General features: G+C 48.3%; 2 protein-coding genes across 2 annotated transcripts in view; both read left to right on the forward strand.

Moving 5' to 3' along the window:
* Positions 1 to 1020: 1020 nt before the first annotated feature.
* T265_02005 (hypothetical protein) lies at positions 1021 to 17790 on the forward strand (the record flags this gene model as incomplete). Its single annotated transcript, XM_009166153.1, has 3 exons — positions 1021 to 2149; positions 2224 to 2555; positions 17137 to 17790. 3 exons carry the CDS (start codon positions 1946 to 1948, stop codon positions 17291 to 17293), a joined length of 693 nt encoding a protein of 230 aa, XP_009164417.1.
* A 1973-nt stretch (positions 17791 to 19763) lies between these two features.
* Positions 19764 to 21093, forward strand: part of T265_02007 (hypothetical protein) — a gene marked incomplete at both ends in the record, with an annotated part of 9118 nt that continues 7788 nt past the window's right edge. Inside the window, one exon of the mRNA XM_009166155.1 lies at positions 19764 to 19863. Within this exon, the coding sequence (XP_009164419.1) occupies positions 19764 to 19863 (100 nt within the window). The remainder of the gene's footprint in view (positions 19864 to 21093) is intronic.

Genomic DNA, 21093 nt, shown 5'->3' on the forward strand with positions numbered 1-21093 from the left:
CTTTTGTAATATACCAACCAAGTTGTCTACTCAGCATGCGAGAAGTACGTGACCCTCATTGAGCGTTTCCAATGATCTGCTAGAAAATAAAGGTTGCTAGGCCTTAAATCCGCGGACTGTGAAATGCGTCATGAAGTGCTTGCCTCGTCCGTCTCGAGTAACGTCGTCTCCAGAGAGACCTAGTATTCCCTTATGCTCCGTTCGAACAAGGTTTGTTCGACAGTTTTTCACTGTTGATCCAGCTAACACGGTGTGGATATGGTATGATGATTTTAACGCTCAGAGCCGCGTGGGATAACCTTCTTCCGGCGATTGCCCAATCCACATCTAGCAACCAGTTCAAAGCAATATTAGACAATTTTTCACGCGAACCTTCGCCCTGCTAAACTTACTGCCAAGAAGTGCTTCGCTCGTTTTTGCCTGTGCGTTTCAGTTGGACAGCAGCCACTGGACACCAGGAGCAAAACAAACCAGGGAAACTCAAGCGAAAGCCTCGATTCTATGTATCTTCTGGTATACCTTCGCCTCCGACGGGACCTTGTTCTTACTTACGTCCTGTGCGAACAGGGCTTGGCCAACAGGATTTTCACCGTCGACCTAACAATCACGTCGGGGATATTGCTATGAGATCTTAAAACTCAGAGCGCACAATTTCACTGGGCAAAAATTTCTCATACCGGATAGTAGCTGCGTGGAATAATCTTCCACCAGCGGTTGTCCACGCTCCTTCTAGAACCCAATTCAAAGCATTATTAGACACCTATTTAAGAGAGTCCTGGCGCTGGCAAGCATGCTGTCCCGCGCTTAGAATCTAAGGGGTAGTGCTACACACTTTTTCACTTATGACATTCCGGCGAATGACAGCCGCTGAACGACAACAGCAAAATCGACCCAGAAATTGGACGAAATCCCTCATCCTGTGTCTCAATCCGGGAATCCGTGAGCTCGTGAAAGTAGCCAACTTTGAACTGAGTGTTGTTTTAACCAGCTAAATTTCTTCAGACATTTTCTGTAAAAGGCGTGGGTTGCATGTTGTCCGCGGTCGCTCCCCACGTGCTCCTGGTAGTCGGACGAGAAAGTTGTTCTGCACTTTTGTTGCTACTGGTGCGCTAGGATAGCGTTTCTAGTCGCATGCGCATTCTAAACCAGGTGGTTATTTGCTCTGTAGTCGCTGGTACACTCGTTTACGTACTCTACCGGAGGAGGCGAAGGCGGAACTACGGGCCCTCTGTCGAAGAATCAGAGGTCAGTTACCGGACATAGTTTTCATTTGCATACAGTTAGAGGAAAAGTACGACTCGTCAGCATCGTACGATTTATTGTTTTATCTGCCGGGGGTAGGTTTGTGTTTGTATCGCTTAATGTTTTCTGCAGGCTGAAGATCCCCCTGAATTTACAGAGTGTATCGAGTTTACCAAGCCACTGATATCGACAATAGCAAAAGTATTGTCCGTCGGTTGTTTGACATCTTCAGGTTACCCTCTGTGCAAACGTTTGCTTGGTGAATTCCACGGATTCACTCGCGCCCCCCGATCTGGATTCCAGCACAGTAGAACCGGTCCCCAACACAGGCACTGAAATGAGTCTCCTCGAACTCGAGACCGCCATTGAGGCATCGGTCGCCACTTTCGACCGCAGCTCCCTCAGTTCTGGGTCAGGTTCGGAACATGCCCTTACTCCAGAGTCGAGTGTTTCTGTGAGTAGCCCGGAAATCCCTAGCCGAATCAAGTTACCACCTGGTTGTTTCAACGACCCTATGAATGATATATATGAGGGGAACCCAGAGGAGCTAAATGGTACAATCATTCCAAAGGTATTGATCCCGAGTGATATGTGGGCAGAGGCTGTGGACCAGGATATCTGGCATGAAACCTTCTGTGTGCCGGCGCACATGGGGGGTGTTTTAATTGGTCGACTTGGAAAGTAAGTCGTCCCTTCGTTTGTTATGTTTTGCTTCAGAAATGTGAGGGAGCTAAAGAACATCTGGCAAGCAGAGTTTTCCCTGAATACCTGTCCTGGACGTCAGGACACACTAATTTTCAGACTATCCTGTCCTGTGAAACATAAAGATGACGTGTTGAGATGGGTAGCCCGACGTTTTCGGATGCGGCCTTCGAAGACGCCTATCGGAAACCCGAATCAGCTAAAAGTATGTCAGTTTCTTACTCTAAGTGTTACTGCTAGTCGGGAGACGCTCACACAAACGTTTGATCTTCTTTTCAGCGCTATCTACCTCTTGGTGAACCGGTACCAGTGCATGTCCGAAGCCTCTACGCATCCAAGGAATTTTTCGTTACCATTCAGGATGATGAATATTCCCGGTATCTGAAGCTTCAGGCGGAATTGGATAGTGACTACAACACCGTTAACAATTTTCGAGTGCAGCTGTGCGAACCGGTCACTTCCGGCACGGTCGCAGTCGTTCCACATAGTCAGGGTTTCGCAAGAGCTTTGATCATCAGTGTGCATTCAACTTGGCCGAAAACCGTCTTTTACTTCCTACTGGATCATGGAACATTCGGAGTTGTAGCACTGAACAAACTGCGTAAAATCAGGTGAGCGTTTTCACGTTTGAATTCTGGTTCCTTCATGGACGCAGTCTACGCTGATCGTCCCGATAAGTAAACTAATTACCGACGGTAGCACGTACAGTAGAGAGCAGTTTGGTCATGGGAGCATTGACTGATGAGCTTCATCAAATTCAGAAAAGTGCCTTAAGAACTTGAACGGGTGGTTCCAGCTGAATATGTTGGTGTAGTGCGTAACGTCTTATATCGGGAGCCTTTTAGTTGACCCTCTTGGGCGCGAGATTGCTCAAGTGGTTAGAGCGTGAATTTGCTGTCCGGAAGGTCCGTAGTTCGAACCACTTCCCCTGCTAGGCTTGGGCAAACCGGCAGTATCTCAGCCCTCGTGCTTCCGTCGGGTGGCAGAGCAGCCATGCAAGGAAAGGGTGTTACAGCTGAGCGGTTTTTTGGTTCGCCCATTTGTTGACCGTTACCGTCGGCGCACTATTCACTGCGGTCGGATTACTTCAAAACTAGGTGCTCGGAAGGTATCTGCTGGGCATTTCTGCACTGCTAGTCACAAAGCTTTCTAACTTCCCGCACCCTTTGACTGGGCATGCCCCACATCCAGGTGGATCGGGCTGCCGAGACACTGTTTTCCCAACCGGGTCCCCGTGGAAACCCTGGAACCTGTTGTCTCTATTCCGTCCTGACATGGAGCGAGATGGCTGTGGCTAGAGCGCGAATTAACTGACCAGAAGGTCGTTGGTTCGAATCCGACCGCTGCATCTCGACTTCCTCTGTAGGTTTGGACAACCTCGCAGTACCCCAGTCCTCGGGTGGCATCAGGTACTGACAGGGTGTTCTAGCTGAACGAACAATTTACTTTTGATCTGGGAGAAGGAAATGGTGTATGATGTGAAAAGTTTGGAGCTGTTGTCTGAGTCTCGAGGGCTTGTTGATCGCTGTACATGCCGCCGACCAACTCGCGGTTCTCCTCGATTTTAAAGTTGCTTCTAAGTGTGTGGGTTAGCTGGCTCTCGTAAGTGTACTTGACCAGAAGAGCAGTACCTTAGTTTTTTTGAAACGTTTTCCGTACCCTTACACCCCTATGTCCGATCGTACCAAGGTCTACAGTGAGCCGTCGGAAAGCAACAGAGTTCTTTTTGGGGTGCACCCTCCAGAGAGCCGTTATCATGGGTTTCGAACTCGCCTCTGAAGACATCAATGAGTGCCTTCGTTTTGTCGATTGACCATCACTGATCCACGGAATGTCATATGGTCCAATGTTTCAAGATGCGTCTACAAACTTCAGTACGTCCCATCCTGGTGTTTCTCTGAGATTTCTGAGTTTCTAGGTCGGTTTACGGAGAGACTGGATCTTACCGTGGTATGGCGGTTTGTGTACCTCGGCGACCCATTGAGCTATACTGTGGGGTGTCCGCGTGACACTGACAGTTTTATACCAGGTTGGTCAGTGGATAGAGGTCTGGGGAACATAGTCTCCTGGCCCTCCAGGTTGGGGGTTGAAACATGTGGCGGCTTGTTCCGTAGAGGTGGTAATGCATTTGTATTCTCCGCTAAACACCGCTGCCTTGTGGTTCGATTTTTCAGCCAAATGCTATGGTTGAGGACCCTAATCGTCCTTCTGTCTAGGTGTTGGCGCCCTGGCAGTATCCCAGCCCTAACACCAACAACTAACAATACTCTCATGTCACACCGGCTGTCTCGTGGTGCCATTGGCCGGGTCGCCTTACTTGCTACATACAGCAGGGCGGGTAAGCGAAAACATGCTACTGCTGACGCCTCTTCTTACACCCACGTTTTCCATCTTCCATCCTAACCCGCCCAAATTTGAATACTTTCTCCGCAGGTCCCAGCTCTGGGACTGGCCGTTTTGCTCGCCCTGCATCACACTCAGCTGCAGCTACTGCACGTCCGAGTTCGGTTACAACCCTGAACACTTTGAAGTCTATTTTCAAACCCCGAAAGCCTGTCTACCTAACCACCTTCAATGTTCGCACACTGAAGCAAGCAGGTCAATAGGTGGCTCTTGCGCGTACGGTGGATTCCTGTAGTGATATATGTTGTCTGCCAGAAACAGGGATGCAGGACGCAAGTACTGTGATCGAACTGACTGCCCCGTCGCTCTCTTCCAGGTTCCGACAGTGCGCCTCTGGTGATAAAGAGGCCGCTGCAGCTGGACATGCTGACGTGGGTATAGTATTAAGCGACAGCGGAAGCGTCTCTGCTTGATTGGATACCCATTGTATGTCGTCTCTGTGTGGTTCGTTTGGCAACATCTGTGAGTATCTAGAGAAAGTGCGGTACATCGCACCTCGTTTGTTGTGTCTGCCTACGCCTCAGTTGACTGTAGCTCTGAATCTGCCAAGGACAGTTTCTATGACGCTCTAGGTGCCCTTCTACAACAGGCTAAAAGTTCGGATGTGGTTGCTTGTGACGTGAACGCACAGATAGGTAGACTGAGCGCTGCTGAGGCCCGATTGGTTGATCGTCTTGGATTGGACACGAGACGCATGAACAACGCGGATCGCCTGTGCCGATCACAGACTTCGTTTGCAGTACGAATTTCCAGAACGGAATTTGTTAAACAACTTATTGCTCACCAGAAAACAACCACGAATTCAAATAGAACATCGCCGTCAGTTAGCACTGCTGAGGAGGGATCACTACTTACTGCTCCTTCTGGTACATCAGCGTGGACTCCGACCATGCACCTGTACGCTGCTGTTGCTTCTCATTGCGCTTTTCAGGTGCGCGCAAAACGCGCACATCTCGCCTAGCGACTGAGAAGTTAGTGGATCCAGAAGTCAAACGAAATTATCAGAACCAGCTCGAACACCTGGCGGGTGGTACGATGTCGAATATGAACGGCCATTGGGAAGAATATCGAAAGCGCTATTCAAAGGCGGAATGTGTGCTTGCGGTACAAGCCAGTCAACCTCATCCTGATGAGATCGTTTCTTTGCCAAAGACCCGGAGATCGATCCCTCCTGGCCGCAATCACAAGTCCACCCGAAGCCAGGTGAATCTGAGTGTCCGTGTAGACCGACAGGCTGAAGAAAAAGGTGCAAAGAATGCTGGAAACGTCCGCAAGCTGTTCCACGTTGTTCGTTCCACTGGAAACCTCTTGCCAGCCAATTAATCACGGGCCAAAATGGCTCCCTGAAATGCAGCAAACGTTTGGACTGCTGGACACAGTACTTCGAGCAGCAATCCAGCGGGCCGCCTGCTCCCTCCAATACAGAACCCTGGCCTTTGACAGTAAGGTGGGCCGTGAGTACGTTGCCACACTCAGCCTCTGAAGTGTCCGAGTGTATTTACCTACTCGAGCGTCACCGTGCTGCTGGTTCTAACGACCCTTTCAAGGATGGTGGTGGGCTCTTCAGCCAGTGCCTTTGTAGCCTATTTGGGTCTATCTGGGAGAAACAGGCCGTCCCAGACAACTGAGGTGAATAGATCGAAATCGTCCAGCTGTAGCACCCTTTTGGTGCCTAGCCGCCATGCCCCACGAAGGAAGCACGAGGGTGGGATACCGTCAGGTTGCTCAAGCCTTGACGGGAAGTCGAGAGGTAGAGGTCGGGTTCGAACCACGGACCTTCCGGTCAGTAAATCCGCGCTTAACCACAGGCATCTTGCTCCCAACCTCGTCCATCGCGGAATTAAATTAGAATCTAGAGAGTGGGTATTCATGTCGGACACCACATTGTGTGCGGAAATTTTTGAAGACCACTTCGTGTATTTCCATGCACTCGGGAGCCTGAGACTTCGAAGAACTTATCCACAAAGTTCCACGACATCCCGTGCTGAACAGTCATGATACGGAGAGCAGATTAGTTAACTGATTCGAACGTGACCTGAAAATAAGGGAATACTAAATTGCGAATCGCTCACACGTATGACCCTGCTCTGGCATTTAAGAGGGTGTGAAGGTTTGATAACCCCAAACGGGCCGAACTCCTGCTTGCTGGTCTTGAGCTAGTGTTTCACGAGCCAACATAAGGAGACGAAGGAAAAGTGATGTCAGGAGTTTCGTTACGTCTGGGGTCAAGCTGACTCTCGTGATCACCGCACCCACCACGGCCCCCTTTTTCGTTTCCTTAGATACAGACAAGCAAATTGTTGCTGAGAGCCCTGTCGGTCTGAGGTACGCGGATGACATTGCCCTCATCCTTGAAGACCAAAGAGAATCACAAGCCCTGTTGAATAGACCGACCATCATCTTACCATCTTTTGGCATGCGCCTGCACCTTCAAATTGCAAAGTCGTGCTTCAGAACGTGTCACCTGCGAACATATCCCTTACAGCTCAAGGATCATCGCTGGATGTTGTGGAAAATTCTACTACCTGCATTAGCTGTGAGGGGAAGGTGTCCGGTGAAGTCAGTGCGAGAATCTCAAAGGCTCGAATCACGTTTGCGAATTTGCGTCACTTGTGGCGTCAAAAAAGCATGTCATCAAATCTTGAGGGCCGCGTGTGCCAGACTACATTAAGGGCTATTTTATTTATTTATTTTTTTGGTGAGAGACGTGGCCTGGGCGGACAGATGGTGTGAGGCGTCTTCAGATTTTCGACCTCGAAGCCTGGCTGGTTTTGGATGGCTTCAGTGTGTTAGTAACAAGATAATTGGAAAACGGGTATTTGGTTGTGCAACAAATACTTCAATCGGGGAAAACATCCAGCATCATCGTCTACGATGGCTCGGTCATGTGCTTCGTACACCGAAACACCGTCTGCCGAGACGATTGTTCTCCGTGCCTCCAGAATGGCGCATACCGTGAGATGGACAGCGCATGACTTGGCAGAAAAGTGTGAAAGAGATCGCGAAGAGTTTAGGTATTGTTGATGTACGCCATCCAGGATGGGGTCTCCGTGACCCCGCCCGTGCTTGGCTGGGGACGTTGCAAGAAGTGGCGGCTAATCGATTTCAGTGGCGTTCGTGCTGTCAGTTTCCGGATTGCCTGATTGAGCGTTCGAAAGTGTGGGCACCTCAGAACGCTTGGCGTAAGTCATCCTTCTTCACTCTAGGGCTTCAAATACAATAAGACGAACCTCATGGTTGCACGGCAGTGAAGCATCAGTGTCAGCAGTGATGTTGCTGTCTTTGATGATTTACATACGGCGGCATAAGCTGCGGTTGTTCTGTAACATGAATTCAATACTAGGGAAGTGGTTGTCAACTTGCAAAATTTATAGCAACAGAAACGAACTTGGCTTAATCTATACAATCTGGTATGAAAGGCGAGTCTATGGTTAATGATAGTAATATTTGGATCCGAGGACTCTAGACTTCAATTTTTTTTATCACTGGCATCAACTTGGCATAGCAAACTTGGTTCCGACAGGTTTGCGACGAAGTGTCGCGTAAGTGGGTTTCTCAGAATCGGAAGCGTCAGAACAGCAGGTAAATGCGATTGGGGCGTGTACTACCATTGCCTTGCCGAGCAAGTAGTGTGGTCTGTTCCAAACTATTGTTGGCGAAGGGTTTGTGGGGAGTAGGTTATGAAATAGCGACATGAAATAAGAGTATCTAAGCCAAACTGGGTGCTGTGCGATCTTCGCCCACGTGACCCTGCTTGCACGTGTTTGGAAACGCTGCGCGTCATGCACGCAACCAGGCCTAACCCGCTATTGGTGTCCCAATTGGACGTACCGCTCAGACGTTCGCTTCAACGTCACTTAAATGCAGCTCATTCTCGGCCGTGTTTGGTAAGAACAGGGTTTCTTCTCAAGGTTATATGGTATTTAAGCACTGTTATGTACCACTGGTTTGTTACTGTCATCAATGGTGGTATGTTATGCGAACGAAATTTGTAGCGGGACCCAGCGCAAGTCATGTGTTAAACATCAGGGCAGTTCTTGAAAAACCACCTCCAGATTTAGCGAAACAGGTTTTCGGAAAGATTAGGACAGAATACCGTCCATTTGTCAGACTGCTCAAATCTCTAGAAGGCGAACATCATTATCAGCTGTAGGGATCTCGTACTTGTACAGTACACCGGTGATCTGGGGAAGTGGGGTAGGTAGCTGCGCGTTGCAGGCAGTATCTGACGTAATTGATGCGTAAACACAGCGTTGTCAGTGGGCCCTTCATTGGGGGAATGGGAAAGGGGGCAGTGCATTAAAGAGAACCGCTTGGGTGAACAAGCACTGCTGAGGGCGCGACTGGATCATTTCTGACAATGTGCCCAACCCTTGATGTATCCGGTCTCGGAGTCCCCATCCAAGGTGACGGCAATGACTAGCACAACTAAGTTTGCTGGTAGTGGCTTTCATATTTAGTTGCCAAGTCATTGTTTGACCTTTTCTAGGTCGTCCCCACTTTTTACGTGGTTGTGCCAAAAGACCCCTTCGAGGACTGGTGTATGGAGTACAAGCCAGCCGAAGTTATGCAATGTGACCAGTTCATCTATCGTGGACGAGTTCTTTCATACAAAAGCCATTCTACGTACTTCAGTATTACTGATCCGGTGTTCTCGCCAGTCTCGCAGTGATCCAGAGACATTATTGCGGCCGGGTTTATGGTCTCTATAGTAATGTGATCTCATCGCAGCTTAGTAACCTTGACCGTTGACGGATAAGCTGATGTCATGCCCACACCACAGCTGGTGCAGGTTCACAAAAGCTGCTTCGGCCTCCCCACTGCCCTTGGAAATGTCTTCTTCCGCGAGACCAGCGGAACTGATACAGCCGCCCAAACAGACAAATTTGTCTGCTACCCCAGTCGGTGCAAGCGTGTGCTAGGGATTGATCCCACCCAGACTTGCAGCAAGGCTCTACACTTTTTAGGTGTGGCGCGCACGCCAAAACGTAAGGCAGAATTATTCAGATTATTTAATATTTTTTACACAACCACGAGATCAGACCGAAGATTAAGTATGTCGCCTGCGTACTTGATATCTTTGAGCGGACGCCCCGGGAGCACTTCGACCTCACAGCCATTAGAGGCTGATAGTGAGTCTTCCATGATCGCATCGGTGACGAAGTTGGAGATGAAAGTTGAGGCAGGACAGCCCCGTCTGACACCGCTTGATGCGAACTCAGAAGAGAGCTTCCCGTATACCGCAGAAGTTTGCGTATAGCGCCTTAAGGAGTCATTTTATGGGGGACACCTTTGCACCCTAGACGCTGCCATAGTGTCTGACGGTCCACAGAGTCAAAGGCAGCTTTCAAGGAACACAACCACTGTTGGTTGCTGGAAGCAGTATCGCCGTTTCAGGATCTGTCGTGAGGTGTAGGTATGATCGATGAATGACGGAACCCAACTTGTTTTCCACGGATCTCTCTGTGTTCAGTCAATCTTCGAAAGACAAGGCCAGAAAGCACCTTCGAAGCCCTACCCACCATACTGATGCCACAGTGATTTTCACTCAGCGTTCGCGTACCCATTTTGAAATAAACGATAACTGTCGAAACGTCCCACTCTGTAGGAGTTTTCTCCTTACTTGCACTTTACTCCTTATCGCACCAATGAGATTTTTCAGATGGGTCGTCAGGGATTTGCGTTCGCCATGGTACTTGCCTACTGGTATGGATTTCCTGGCACTAATCAAGATTATCGATCTCAACGATATCCAGTAGTCTTTTGGTCGAACCGGAGAAGTCGAACAGGCAGCACTGAAAGCCGCTAGCATAGCTCCTTTCGTACTTCACAATTCTTCATCCATGTGCTCACTACCAGTATGGTATTCGTTTACTGTTAAGAGTTGGGCTAGCTCAGGTCGATACTGTTTAGCCATGGTAGTTTTTCGAAGATGGTGGATTGGCATGCTTTATGACTTAAAAGCAAGCAATGCCTGTTTGCCAATTCGATGTATAGTACGTAATTTAAAAGCTTATATGTGGAAAGGATATGTTTGTTTTTGTTATTCAGTAATTGTTACTAGGCAGCGGGGTGCGTAATGTCTGTGCCACAGTGTCTGACAGTCAAATGACCCAGTTACGTTTGCCTATGTAACGGGAAGGGGTTAGAGAGGGAAGTCGGTGGACAGATGGTAGTTCCCGGTTGCCCAGGCCGAGGAAGGGGGTTTGGTTGAGCCACCTCACATTTAGTCTCTGACTCAAAAGTCTGAACTGCGAGGCAGCGGGGTTTTCTTTGGGGACCCTGCCCGGGACCGGTTGATCAGTAGTCTGAGCTGGTCGGCTACAGGAGGTTGGTCTTATCCGAATAGGGAATTGCTGTTCCATTCCTGGTTCAGCTGCGCGTAGCAGATGCCTTTTGAGCAGCATCGAACTTTGGTTTTGGAGGTATCTCAACCGTACTGAGTAATGCGTTAGCGGCCGGGGCAAACGTGTGATTTGGGTGTACGGTTTTTTGGGCCGACCTCTTCTAACCCTTCTTTCTTCAGGAGGAGGCAGCATCACCGCTTCATTGAATACAAACATGCTTGGTCCCCCTTACTGCCTTCGCGTTCTTATTTCCGAAGACAGTATGACTTTGACCACACCACTTCGCAACACAATTGCTCGTAGTACTCGCTGCTCCCATTCCGCCTTCCTTCTAGAACGAAGTTCCAGTCTGTGTGGCCCGCGGGATCATTGCAGCACTCAAGCCTGACCGCCACGTCAAAGTGGAAGCCTTAGGTTGGGAGAAACCGAACACCATTACTTGAAGGATCAATAAATTAAAATATCCTTGCGATTTGGCATGGTGCACCTAGGCTAAATGAGTTGTTCGCTGCCGGAATTTCGGTGGCATGCTTAAAACTGGATAAAACACCCTGCTCCATTGGAATACTGTACCTGGCTGCGCATCCTCCGGGACAGGTTACTACCGGATACGACATGCCTCTCACTGGGCTGGGTGTGGGTGTCGCGCTGCAGGTGAGACTATTAATATGGTAGACGAATGCACCCATGTGGACAGCTGCAAAGCCGGTGGATTAACAGGAAAATGATTCTCATAGTCAGAAAGATCTGTGCCTATATAAATCCGTCGTCTGTGCCACCATGTTGAGAGGCTTGTCTGTCAAGGATAATGTAATCTTTAACGACTAGACAGGTTCTTTTCTGTTATTCCTGCAGGCATTGAGGACATCTGTCGGAAGAGTTCCATTAGCAGCAGTGGGTAGAGTGGCATAAAGAAAGTACGGGAAAAATATCGAAAAATGAAGCACGGTGGGAATGGATATGATATGATATTTTCACTGGCTATGTCACCGCCAACTGCTGATGAGGGGGTCTTTGACTTCCGGACCCCGCGAAAGGCGCACCGGGGGCGAGACGGCTGAACTAGTTAGAGTGCGTTTTTACTAGCAGGAAGGTCCGTGTTTCGAACTCGACCTCTGCCTGTCGACTTCCCCTGTCTAGGCTTGGGCAACCTGGCAGCATCTCATCCCTCGTGCTTCCTTCAAGTGGCGTGACAGATAGGCACCAAGAGAGTGTCACGACTGAACGATGTATTGCATTGGAAGACGCACCAGAGCAGCCAAGGCCCTTTTTGTTTTCGTGCCCCGTTTAACTACCTCAGCAAGCATGGACAATGAATCGCCCGGCACGTGGAATATATGGTCGAACCAGCCTAATTGGTGCAGCCGAATCCACTCACCAGTTTGACGAGCAGCTAGCTGGTTTGTTGTCGAAAACTGTTCGCGCACGCCATCATTGCGGATCCGATGCTTCCATGATACATGCGCGATGCTTCAAACGCATTGATGGCCAGTGACGAGCAGTGTTGTTTTAAAAACAGACCAGTCTTCACCACCCTAGTGCGATGCTTCAGACAACCCTGTAGAACGGGCCGTCTTTCACCGACAGACAAGTGTCACTTCGATCCCATAGGTGCCCGATTTGAAGAAAAGGGTTTTATAAGTTCCAGCGTTCACTTTGTCAGCACTGCCGTTACCAAACGTGGTATCGCTACCCAGATAGGGGAATTTTTTCCAATATCTCATGCAGTTCGGTTGCACTGACCAGTCCTGGTGGTGCACTCGCCCAATCTAAGAGAAGCAGTGTCATGTTTCGGCAACGCATCTAGCAAACGATAATATGAGCGGAGTGTGACGATATTCTATCCCCAGCTATGTTGTCTGACCCCGACTTCTAGTACAGCGGAACAGTAAGAGGACGAAACCTTGGACGCAACTTTAGTGCTCCGGACAACAGGCGATCCACAGATAAGTGACGCTGAAGATATATATCCTTAGTTTGGCCTTGAATAATGTCGGGAGTTCGTAAGCACACGAAGGGATATTCATATTCCCAAGTCGACGTTGGTCGACTTGGATGCGTTACGGCTGGTGTCGGCGTCGGTCTATCCATCGCCTGGAAAGAAGTGCTAGATCAAACACTGAGCTTCTGGTCATACTCTTCTTTCGAAACTATATCAGCTCTCAGCTCAAATGTATCGAGCAGAATGTCCAACTATACGGCACCTGAACATACTGGAGTTTCTGGTGTGCTGTTAAAGCGTAGTTGGTTTCGATATCTAATGCAGGTGTTTTGACCAACCGACGGGTCATACACCACACTGCCGCGTTTGCACAAGATACGACCTGTAATCCACACATCGTGCCCCGGGCAATAATCGTGGACAAGTGCGGGCGTTCCCACATTGAATGGAGCTCCAGCTGCTACCAGTATAGACCTTGAAGCAGCAGGCTATGATGGCAGCATGGAAGAATGCAGTTCTCAGCTTAGAGCTCATGAGTGCTTCCGCAGGTAACTGGTGGTTCGCGAAAGCATCATTCGGGGTCGTTCGGTACCCAAACAGGAATCTGAAGGACTTCGACGGATGTCTCCCCTCGGGTTTTAAGCGTGCAAAGCGCATGACAGCGTTGTCTAGATAATCGGTGTACTTTTTATCTGGATAAGATTTGAACCAGGCAGCGCAATATCGTCCACATCCTCCAGATTTTTAAGGCTTTCTCCTGGTAGGAGATCCATGCCAGAGGTAGAAGATAGCGAACGTTTATCAGATAGGCGATTCGACTACGAATTCGAAAACGATGCCTTGACGAGCAACAGTTTTGATGATGAACGCAGCAGAATACTCTCCATTGAATTTCACGCTCCCATGAATGTTGGATAAATGTGACAAAAATGTTGGGCACAACAATAAAAGAAAATAGTGACACGAAGCCACGCGATCGACTGAGTTGGACGCTGCTTTTTGATTCAAGACAACTCTTGGCTTTCTATTCATGTCGATGTGGTTGGCGTATCTGAAACTCCTCGGGAATCCAGCTTCGTTTTCGTGACTGTCGCTATTGGTAACAAGTTTGCGTTGGGTAATAACTGTAAGCAGCGTGGAAACTCAATGGCTAAACTCATACACCAGTAATACATCCTGGTGCCTGACTGTTGTAAGCCGTCAAACTGGCACTGTTTGANGCATTTTCCAAGTTACGGGCGTGTATGAGTATATGGGAGCTACCATCCGCAAAATAGTGTCCGAGAAGGGTGTCCACTCCATTTCTATTCAATTTCCTGATAGGCAAGATGGTTAGACGAACACTGGAAGGTCTTGAAAACAGTGGTGTTCATGTAGCCGCTGACGTTATCAACTTCATCTGTAGGGACCAGGCATTGAGGTTCCACAATAAATCCTTTGGTCCGTTAATCATTACGCTGAAGTTCCACCTCCCGAAATAAGCCGTGGGACTTGGAGTGGAGGTTTGATCCGTCTTCCTCTGGTGGATAACTTTCCGACTTGGTGTTCCGGATGATTTGGGGGGATTTGACTGTTCCAGATCTCCAGTGCCTTTTCCACTTACTGGGCTTTTTTTAGCCACTACTCGTCCCGGTCAGTTTACAGCTACGCGTAAGACATCCCTTCGGAGATATTTGAATCATATGGGTGGGATAACTTTTATCACCTAAATCAGGAACATAGGCAGTTTGAACTGGTCGTGTCTTCGCTTTGGGACGCACACAGTCAAATGTAGACTCTGAGTTTGAGATTTATGTTTGGCCAGCCGGTTTGATTCGTATACGAAAGGTGTCTAGACAGCAGATGTTGCTGATATACTTCCTTGATGATGGAATCTTACAGTTGGTGAATATCGTGCGTATGAATGGTCTTAACTGCTTGAAACTGGTCTACAACTAGTGCACGACCTAACTCAGTACATATGCTCCAAACCGAGCGAATACGCTGTTGGACAAAAGACCGCCCCCTTATAACCAGATGCTAGTGGGTAAGCTGGCTGCTAGATAGGTTACGGTTGGAGGTCGCTGGGTAACGCGGTGCTTGCGTTCGTGCTTGCAACAAACCGATGTTGATCCACGCACATTTGTAGGAAGAGGTCGTCGTTGATAGTTCTGGGAACACCTACATCAGATCCTCTGTCGAAACAGCTCTCATTCATGCCACATCTTTTAGAATCGGTGTCCAAATAGCCAGCTTGGATAGTGAAACCCTTGTATAGGACCATCCACAGGATTCTCGAAAGTCCTGTGTAAAACGCGGAATCCAAACGGAGCATCTTCAATCCATACTCAACGCGATAACCACGTCATCGGGAGCATGGGGAGCCGCTTCTGGTTCATCTGACACTCGAAAAGTAATCAGTGAACAAACTGAGCAGCTTGTCTTGTACAGATGGATCCCTGTATGCGTGTTTTGGAAGCACAGCTCAGCACTCATCGATTTTTATAGGAAAAGGTACGGTTGGGGGGTCTGTTGACTTGTCGGCCAGCAGTGTGGTCACATGAATGCTGCTATGCTTGAACATATTCCGATTGGTGGTGGTGCATGTCTAAGTTTTATTTTTCTGGGTAGGACGCTAGCAATCTATACTGACAGGCAGATTTATATTGGCATTAGGAGGGAATAGAGTTAGGATTAATGATCATTAGGCACTGTCCCTGAGCTTCGTGGACGAATATTCCCACGTTGCGCCGCCCGAAGCAGGAGATTTGTTTGCGTTACTCTGCTTTACTTTTGGCTCAAATGTCTGGCTCTTCCGTTCTATAGTCTCAGACTCAACAGTCCGAATCACGTGATAACAGCTCTTCAGGTGTTTTGCGGGACGCGGTTCGAAGCCAGCATCTCAAGTAGTCCTATCCGGATCGATTTGGAGGGCATGTCTAGCCAGATAGTGCAGGAAATAGGCTGTCGCTGTCCTCGTATTCTAGTTCCCGAATGACAGGTTAGGTGTTTCAAAAGCTTTGATCCGTCCTGCTGGGTAAGTCGTCTGACTTTGGAGACCAGTCATGTACATGCGCCAAGATAATTCATGGCCAGCATTTCCTGGCGTTCGTTTCGAATGCGCGAAGTAAGGAGCTATAGTGAACCATCTTCGGCGTTCGGGGCACCAACTGTAAATTGGCTGGTTAAGATTTATATCTATGAGACTACAGTATCAACGCATAATTAAACCAATCTTTGTTGCTGGACGTTAAGCCTCGTGAGAAGCATGTCACTGTAGATCCATGAATTTGTTTATATGGGATAGATAGACCGAAAAATAAGGTTTTTGACTTGATTGAAAAGTTAGCACAAGCCAGCATTGATTATCCGGGATTTCGCGGTCTTGGGACGTCTTATAAACTTTGTTTTACGCCTCCAGTAATCCAGGATGTTTGTATTACCCGATGTGCCACCTGCCCGTCGGTGATCATGTCTGATATCTGACGATCCGATGTGGTCCAGGTACTGTCACTTGGTGACTTGGAACCAGGGTTTAGCTAACTTCCGGCCAGATGACGACACTAGCGTCTGCTGCTTGCTCAAGTGATTTTCCCCCACAAAATGGGAGGAATCAGGGCAGAAGTTCCGAGGGTCAGGTCGCACGTGAGTATGGAGCGGTCACATCAGACGGATCACGACATTGGGAGTTACGCCACAAACCCTATTCGTGTAGGGTCGTTCGTCCACAGAACAACAGACGGAGTATGGGTTACACTAGAAACATCTGGCCAGCAAATACATTCATCAGCATCTGGGCCTTTTCGTTCCGCTAGCTTTGCATCAGTNGTCGTTCGTCCACAGAACAACAGGCGGAGTATGGGTTACACTAGAAACATCTGGCCAGCAAATACATTCATCAGCATCTGGGCCTTTTCGTTCCGCTAGCTTTGCATCAGTACTCTTAAGTACTCTTGCCCAGCATTGTGGGCATCTCAAGTTTAAGTCGTACTTTTGCTGCATGAGTGTAAACCACTCAGTTTATTAATCCTTGTGATGGATGATACCTCTGTTTAGGGTGTCCTCCCCGTTCCGAATAAATTTTCTATTCTAGGGGTAAAACAAAAGTTGAACATCATTTAATAGGTCTTCACAAAGGGTTATCCTCGCTTGATGGTGCGAGATGGACCAAGTGGTTAGAGCGCGAATTTACTGACCGGAAGGTCTGTGGTTCGAACCCGACCTCTGCCTCTCGTGTAACCTTCGGGTGGCATGGCAGCTAGGTACTGGAAGGGTGCTACAGCTGAACGATTTATTTTGATTTTATTTTATCCTCGCTTGATATTCTTCACTAAGTACTCGTATTTACACAACATATCTGGTCCTCTTTTCATCCCACACAGAGCAAAATACATGCGAACCCCTTTTCAAGCCATTCATGTCAGCTGGGCCCACGCTTTCCCGGTGTTTTCCGATGTACCTGACATCCATATCCTCCGGACATTCTTTGCCAGTGGACAAATTCATGCATCCGCCGTCCGAATGGAAACCTGTTGTCGAGCTTCTGTCGCTTTTGGCGAACCCTACCCACCCCCTTACTCCACTAGCGGGCTTTTGGACATTCTCGTTAACGCCTGTAACAGTGGGCTTTATATGGCCATCCCCCTTGCACTATATCCTAATAGACAATCATGGTTAAATGGAACAAATATCCCCTACTATCCCTTTACTTACAGCGCAATTGACTATCCCGCCCTGGTAAGTTTTATTGCTGAGGCATCCTCGCCTACGCCTGAGGAACAATATTCAGCAAAAGCTAGTTGTCCAGGTGTCTATTCGCTTGCAAATCCTGTCCAGTTTTCCACTGATTCATCTAATCACGGACCTATTAATCGAAACCGAAGTTCGCGTGGCGGAGCGCCCCGTCGTCCGTTTGTGTGGAACCCTCGTTATGTAGGTCTCGGACGAGGCGCGCACCAGAGGTCTCCGGCGGTTTCGCAGAAGGAAAACCAGAATTTACCTCAGAAACCAGAAAAGACAGAATCTAAATTGGTCTCAAGCGAAACACATGAATTGGTGAACAGTTCAGAGCCGAAACGTAAGCCACTTGGTGTGCGTAATGTTCGTGGAAGTGTACAGGCTGTTGGTCACCGAGGCTCCGCTCGAGGTCGTGGCGGGGCTCGTTTTCGTGATTGATTAGTACTTTTTGCTTTATCCTGCTTACAATAGATCATTCTTGACCTTCATCTGTGTACAATACCTTCCAACTGTCGTACCTTCCGTCAAAGCGTCGCCGCGCGTCATTCGTGTATGACGTTTTTTCTCCGGAGCCCATCTTTCATTGGTGGAGTTTGTCGATCCCGTTCCCTTAAACCATGGTCGGTGTACCTACGTGTGCCTTAGTTTTACCCAGACCATGCATATTCTCTAAGGAGTACCTCCTGTTCGCATCATTGTGTAACTATCCGATCGAGTACTCCTTTTTTTCACTATTTGACTTGCTCGTGTTCATTTATTGACCATCTCGTTTCTTCCCGACACAATAGTGGTGCTTGTGGTATCTAACCCATATTTCAGTCACTACTTCCGCTTGTAATTCATTCACATGTTTCAATGGGGAATAAGGCACATTTTCTTCGTTTGACAGTTTGCATCGAATAAATTCCTTTTTCTGAGCATTTTGGGTTTACTGGTGTCATAGTCAGAAGAGTCACTGAATGTACGGCAATTGCGCGGAATGTTGTTGGATGGTATATTTGCGGACAGAAACTCTGAATCCGGCGTAATTTTCGCCAATTTCAACTTGGTTTCAGAACTCATAAGCATGTGACTTTTGTCTCGTGAACAGTTGCGGTCTTGGTTTTACGGAATTTTGAGGTATGACCTTGCTGCCCGCGAGATACTGTTGATGGATTAGTTGGCTGGAAAGTTGTACCGTTTGTGAACGGCTAGGTGGCTAAATTGTCCCGTGGTGGAAGCTCGTCATAAGATTGGTTTGGAAGGAAGTTGATTAATGGAAATTCCTAGAGTAACCGGTTAAAATAATCGGTGAATATCTGTTAGGTCAAGCATCATATTTTTAAAATAAATATTTAAAAGGATTTCACCAATGTTCAATACTGTTTTGTGATGAAGATTTCCGGCTAAGGCTGACAAATAGGAATGTTACTTCAAGGCAGGATACAGATCTTTCGGTGTATCCGAAGCATTGGACAGGTTTGGTGCGAGCATCAGGTTAGCAACACAGGTAAGCCAGATGGTCTTGGGAAGAAGGAACTCTCCCGCGATAGTTGAATTACACTTCATAGGTTACGCTGGTTAGGCGGTGTACTCCGTATGCCAGAAGTCCGTCTGCCTCGCAGAGCTCGTTTATATATGTGAGGGAGGTGACCTAGTGTCGGTCTATGTCAAGCATTCCGAGGTGCCTACACCTACAACCGTTCAATCAGACAATCTGGAGATAAAGTGACGGCATGAACGCGACTGACATTATCCGCCATTTCTTGCACTCTCCAGCCAAGCACAGGCGGGGTCACGTGGATCCCATTCTGGAAGGCATACAACACCCAAACTCTCCGTAATCTCTTTCTGCCAAGTTATGCGCTTTCAAGTGACCGAGAGGCGGACTGTATGACCTGGCAATCAGGTACGAAAATACTGACTAGTAAACGGTCGGGTCGACCCTAATACGAAAATCTGGGCGAATGAAACGTACATGTTGAAGATTGACCCTTGTTAACACCAATGTAAGTTGCAAACGAGTGTTAGTACGCTCAGTTTGGTGTTCTACTTGGAAATCAAGGTTGATGGAGTTTCTACCTACCTGGTGAACTTCAAGACGGATGAAATGGACACGGCCTGCCGGAGTGGAAGAGACCTCGTTATAGTGAAACATGAGGCAGCCTTTGTGCATTGCGTTCAGTTGAAGAATAGAGTAGATGGTAGGTTTGGCTCCGTGGTTTGAACCCCACCTCTGCCTCTCGACTTCCCCTGTCTAGGCTTGGGCAACCTGGTAGTATCCCAGCCCTCATGCTTCCTTCCGGTGGCATGGCGGCTACGCACCGAAAGGGTGCTACAGCTGAACGATACTAGACCACTGTTTTGGTGTCACAGAACTTGATCCGTTTTGCAGTGTGGATTTAGGCGAACGCTCTGGCGCGACAGCACGAATGGATCACACCTCCATTGAGGTAACCGAACCTACCGATCCGAAGGTTATCTCATTTCACTACACCACTTCGGAATGTTTCAACGATGGAGAACTTGAAAGTCAGTAAACTGCATGGGCGATCTGGTAAATAGCTCAGATTTCCGGGTGTGATTTATTACGGAAGAATTTGCGCGCTGATTTTTGGTCGTCCAAAATATAAGCCACCAAATCGGTGACATTCTAGTCGATTTCCCCACCGATGAGCCTAATTTAGACGCACATTTGATTCAACGACTAATCTCTGCAGACGGCGTCTGGGAAAACTTAGCACTTGTCGGTTCACTCTCCGAATCGGGGTGTAGTCGTTCTCATGTCTTTTTTGAGAAGAGGTTTCTCCTGTAGGTAGCTGTATTCCTAAGTCCCATGAGGTGGAGCTTAGCAAAGTGGTGGAACAGAACATGGTTCTACTAACGTCAATCGAGCACGTAAAACTCAACAGATTAGAAAGTGTTTGGATGAAGAGTTTAGCTTGTGAAGACCTATAGTTGTATTTGTCTCGTGAGTTGTTTCGATCTTGTTTAGTCGCAGTTTTCTGGGTAACACCTCCAGTTGGGGGTGAGGTAATCGTGTGAAAATGTCAACCGTGGTGGGTTTCCCAGGGTGGCATGGTTTCGGATTAGACAAACGTCTATCTCACTCTTGATCTGACTAACCAGACGACCACTGAATCCGTCGATCGATACACTTACTTTCTAAGCTTTCCAACGATTCGTGCACGCCACTTCATAGGACTTGACTACTGCTTGTTCCAAAGCGTGCCCACGGTATGTCGTGACTACAGAACTCACAGGCGAATTGTCCTCACCAACCTCAACATCGCACGCTCTTTTCGAGGGGCCACCCTATCTCCCGAGCGAGTCCATAACTTCTCCCGTCTGAAGAAAGTTTGTACGTCTGGTCATCTGCTTCGATACATATTCAACTGTAACCCGGCAATTCTGACGACGTGGGCCCGGGGAACACGGGTCACCGCGTACATAGCATCTAAGGTGTTTGTGAACCACACTGAAATACGATGTCAAACCCAACGCCCAGAAAACATTGGTACTAATCGATAGACGTTAAGCTTTGCCTTCAACATCGGGCTTCACTTCTGTCCCCCAGTTGGCAAGTGCAGTTTGTGTTGTAAAATACGGTGTCGGAGATGTAGCGTTGAAACTAACAAAATCAGCACACTAGTGTCGACTATTTTCGGGGTGGCTTTCTCAGGATGAATATGCGAAATCCCGAGCGTCACTGGGCGACACCAGCGTACGACTGACATCTCTCGCACTCAAATTATGTAGGGG

Source organism: Opisthorchis viverrini, assembly GCF_000715545.1.
Source record: "Opisthorchis viverrini unplaced genomic scaffold opera_v5_23, whole genome shotgun sequence".
Lineage (NCBI taxonomy): Eukaryota > Metazoa > Platyhelminthes > Trematoda > Opisthorchiida > Opisthorchiidae > Opisthorchis > Opisthorchis viverrini.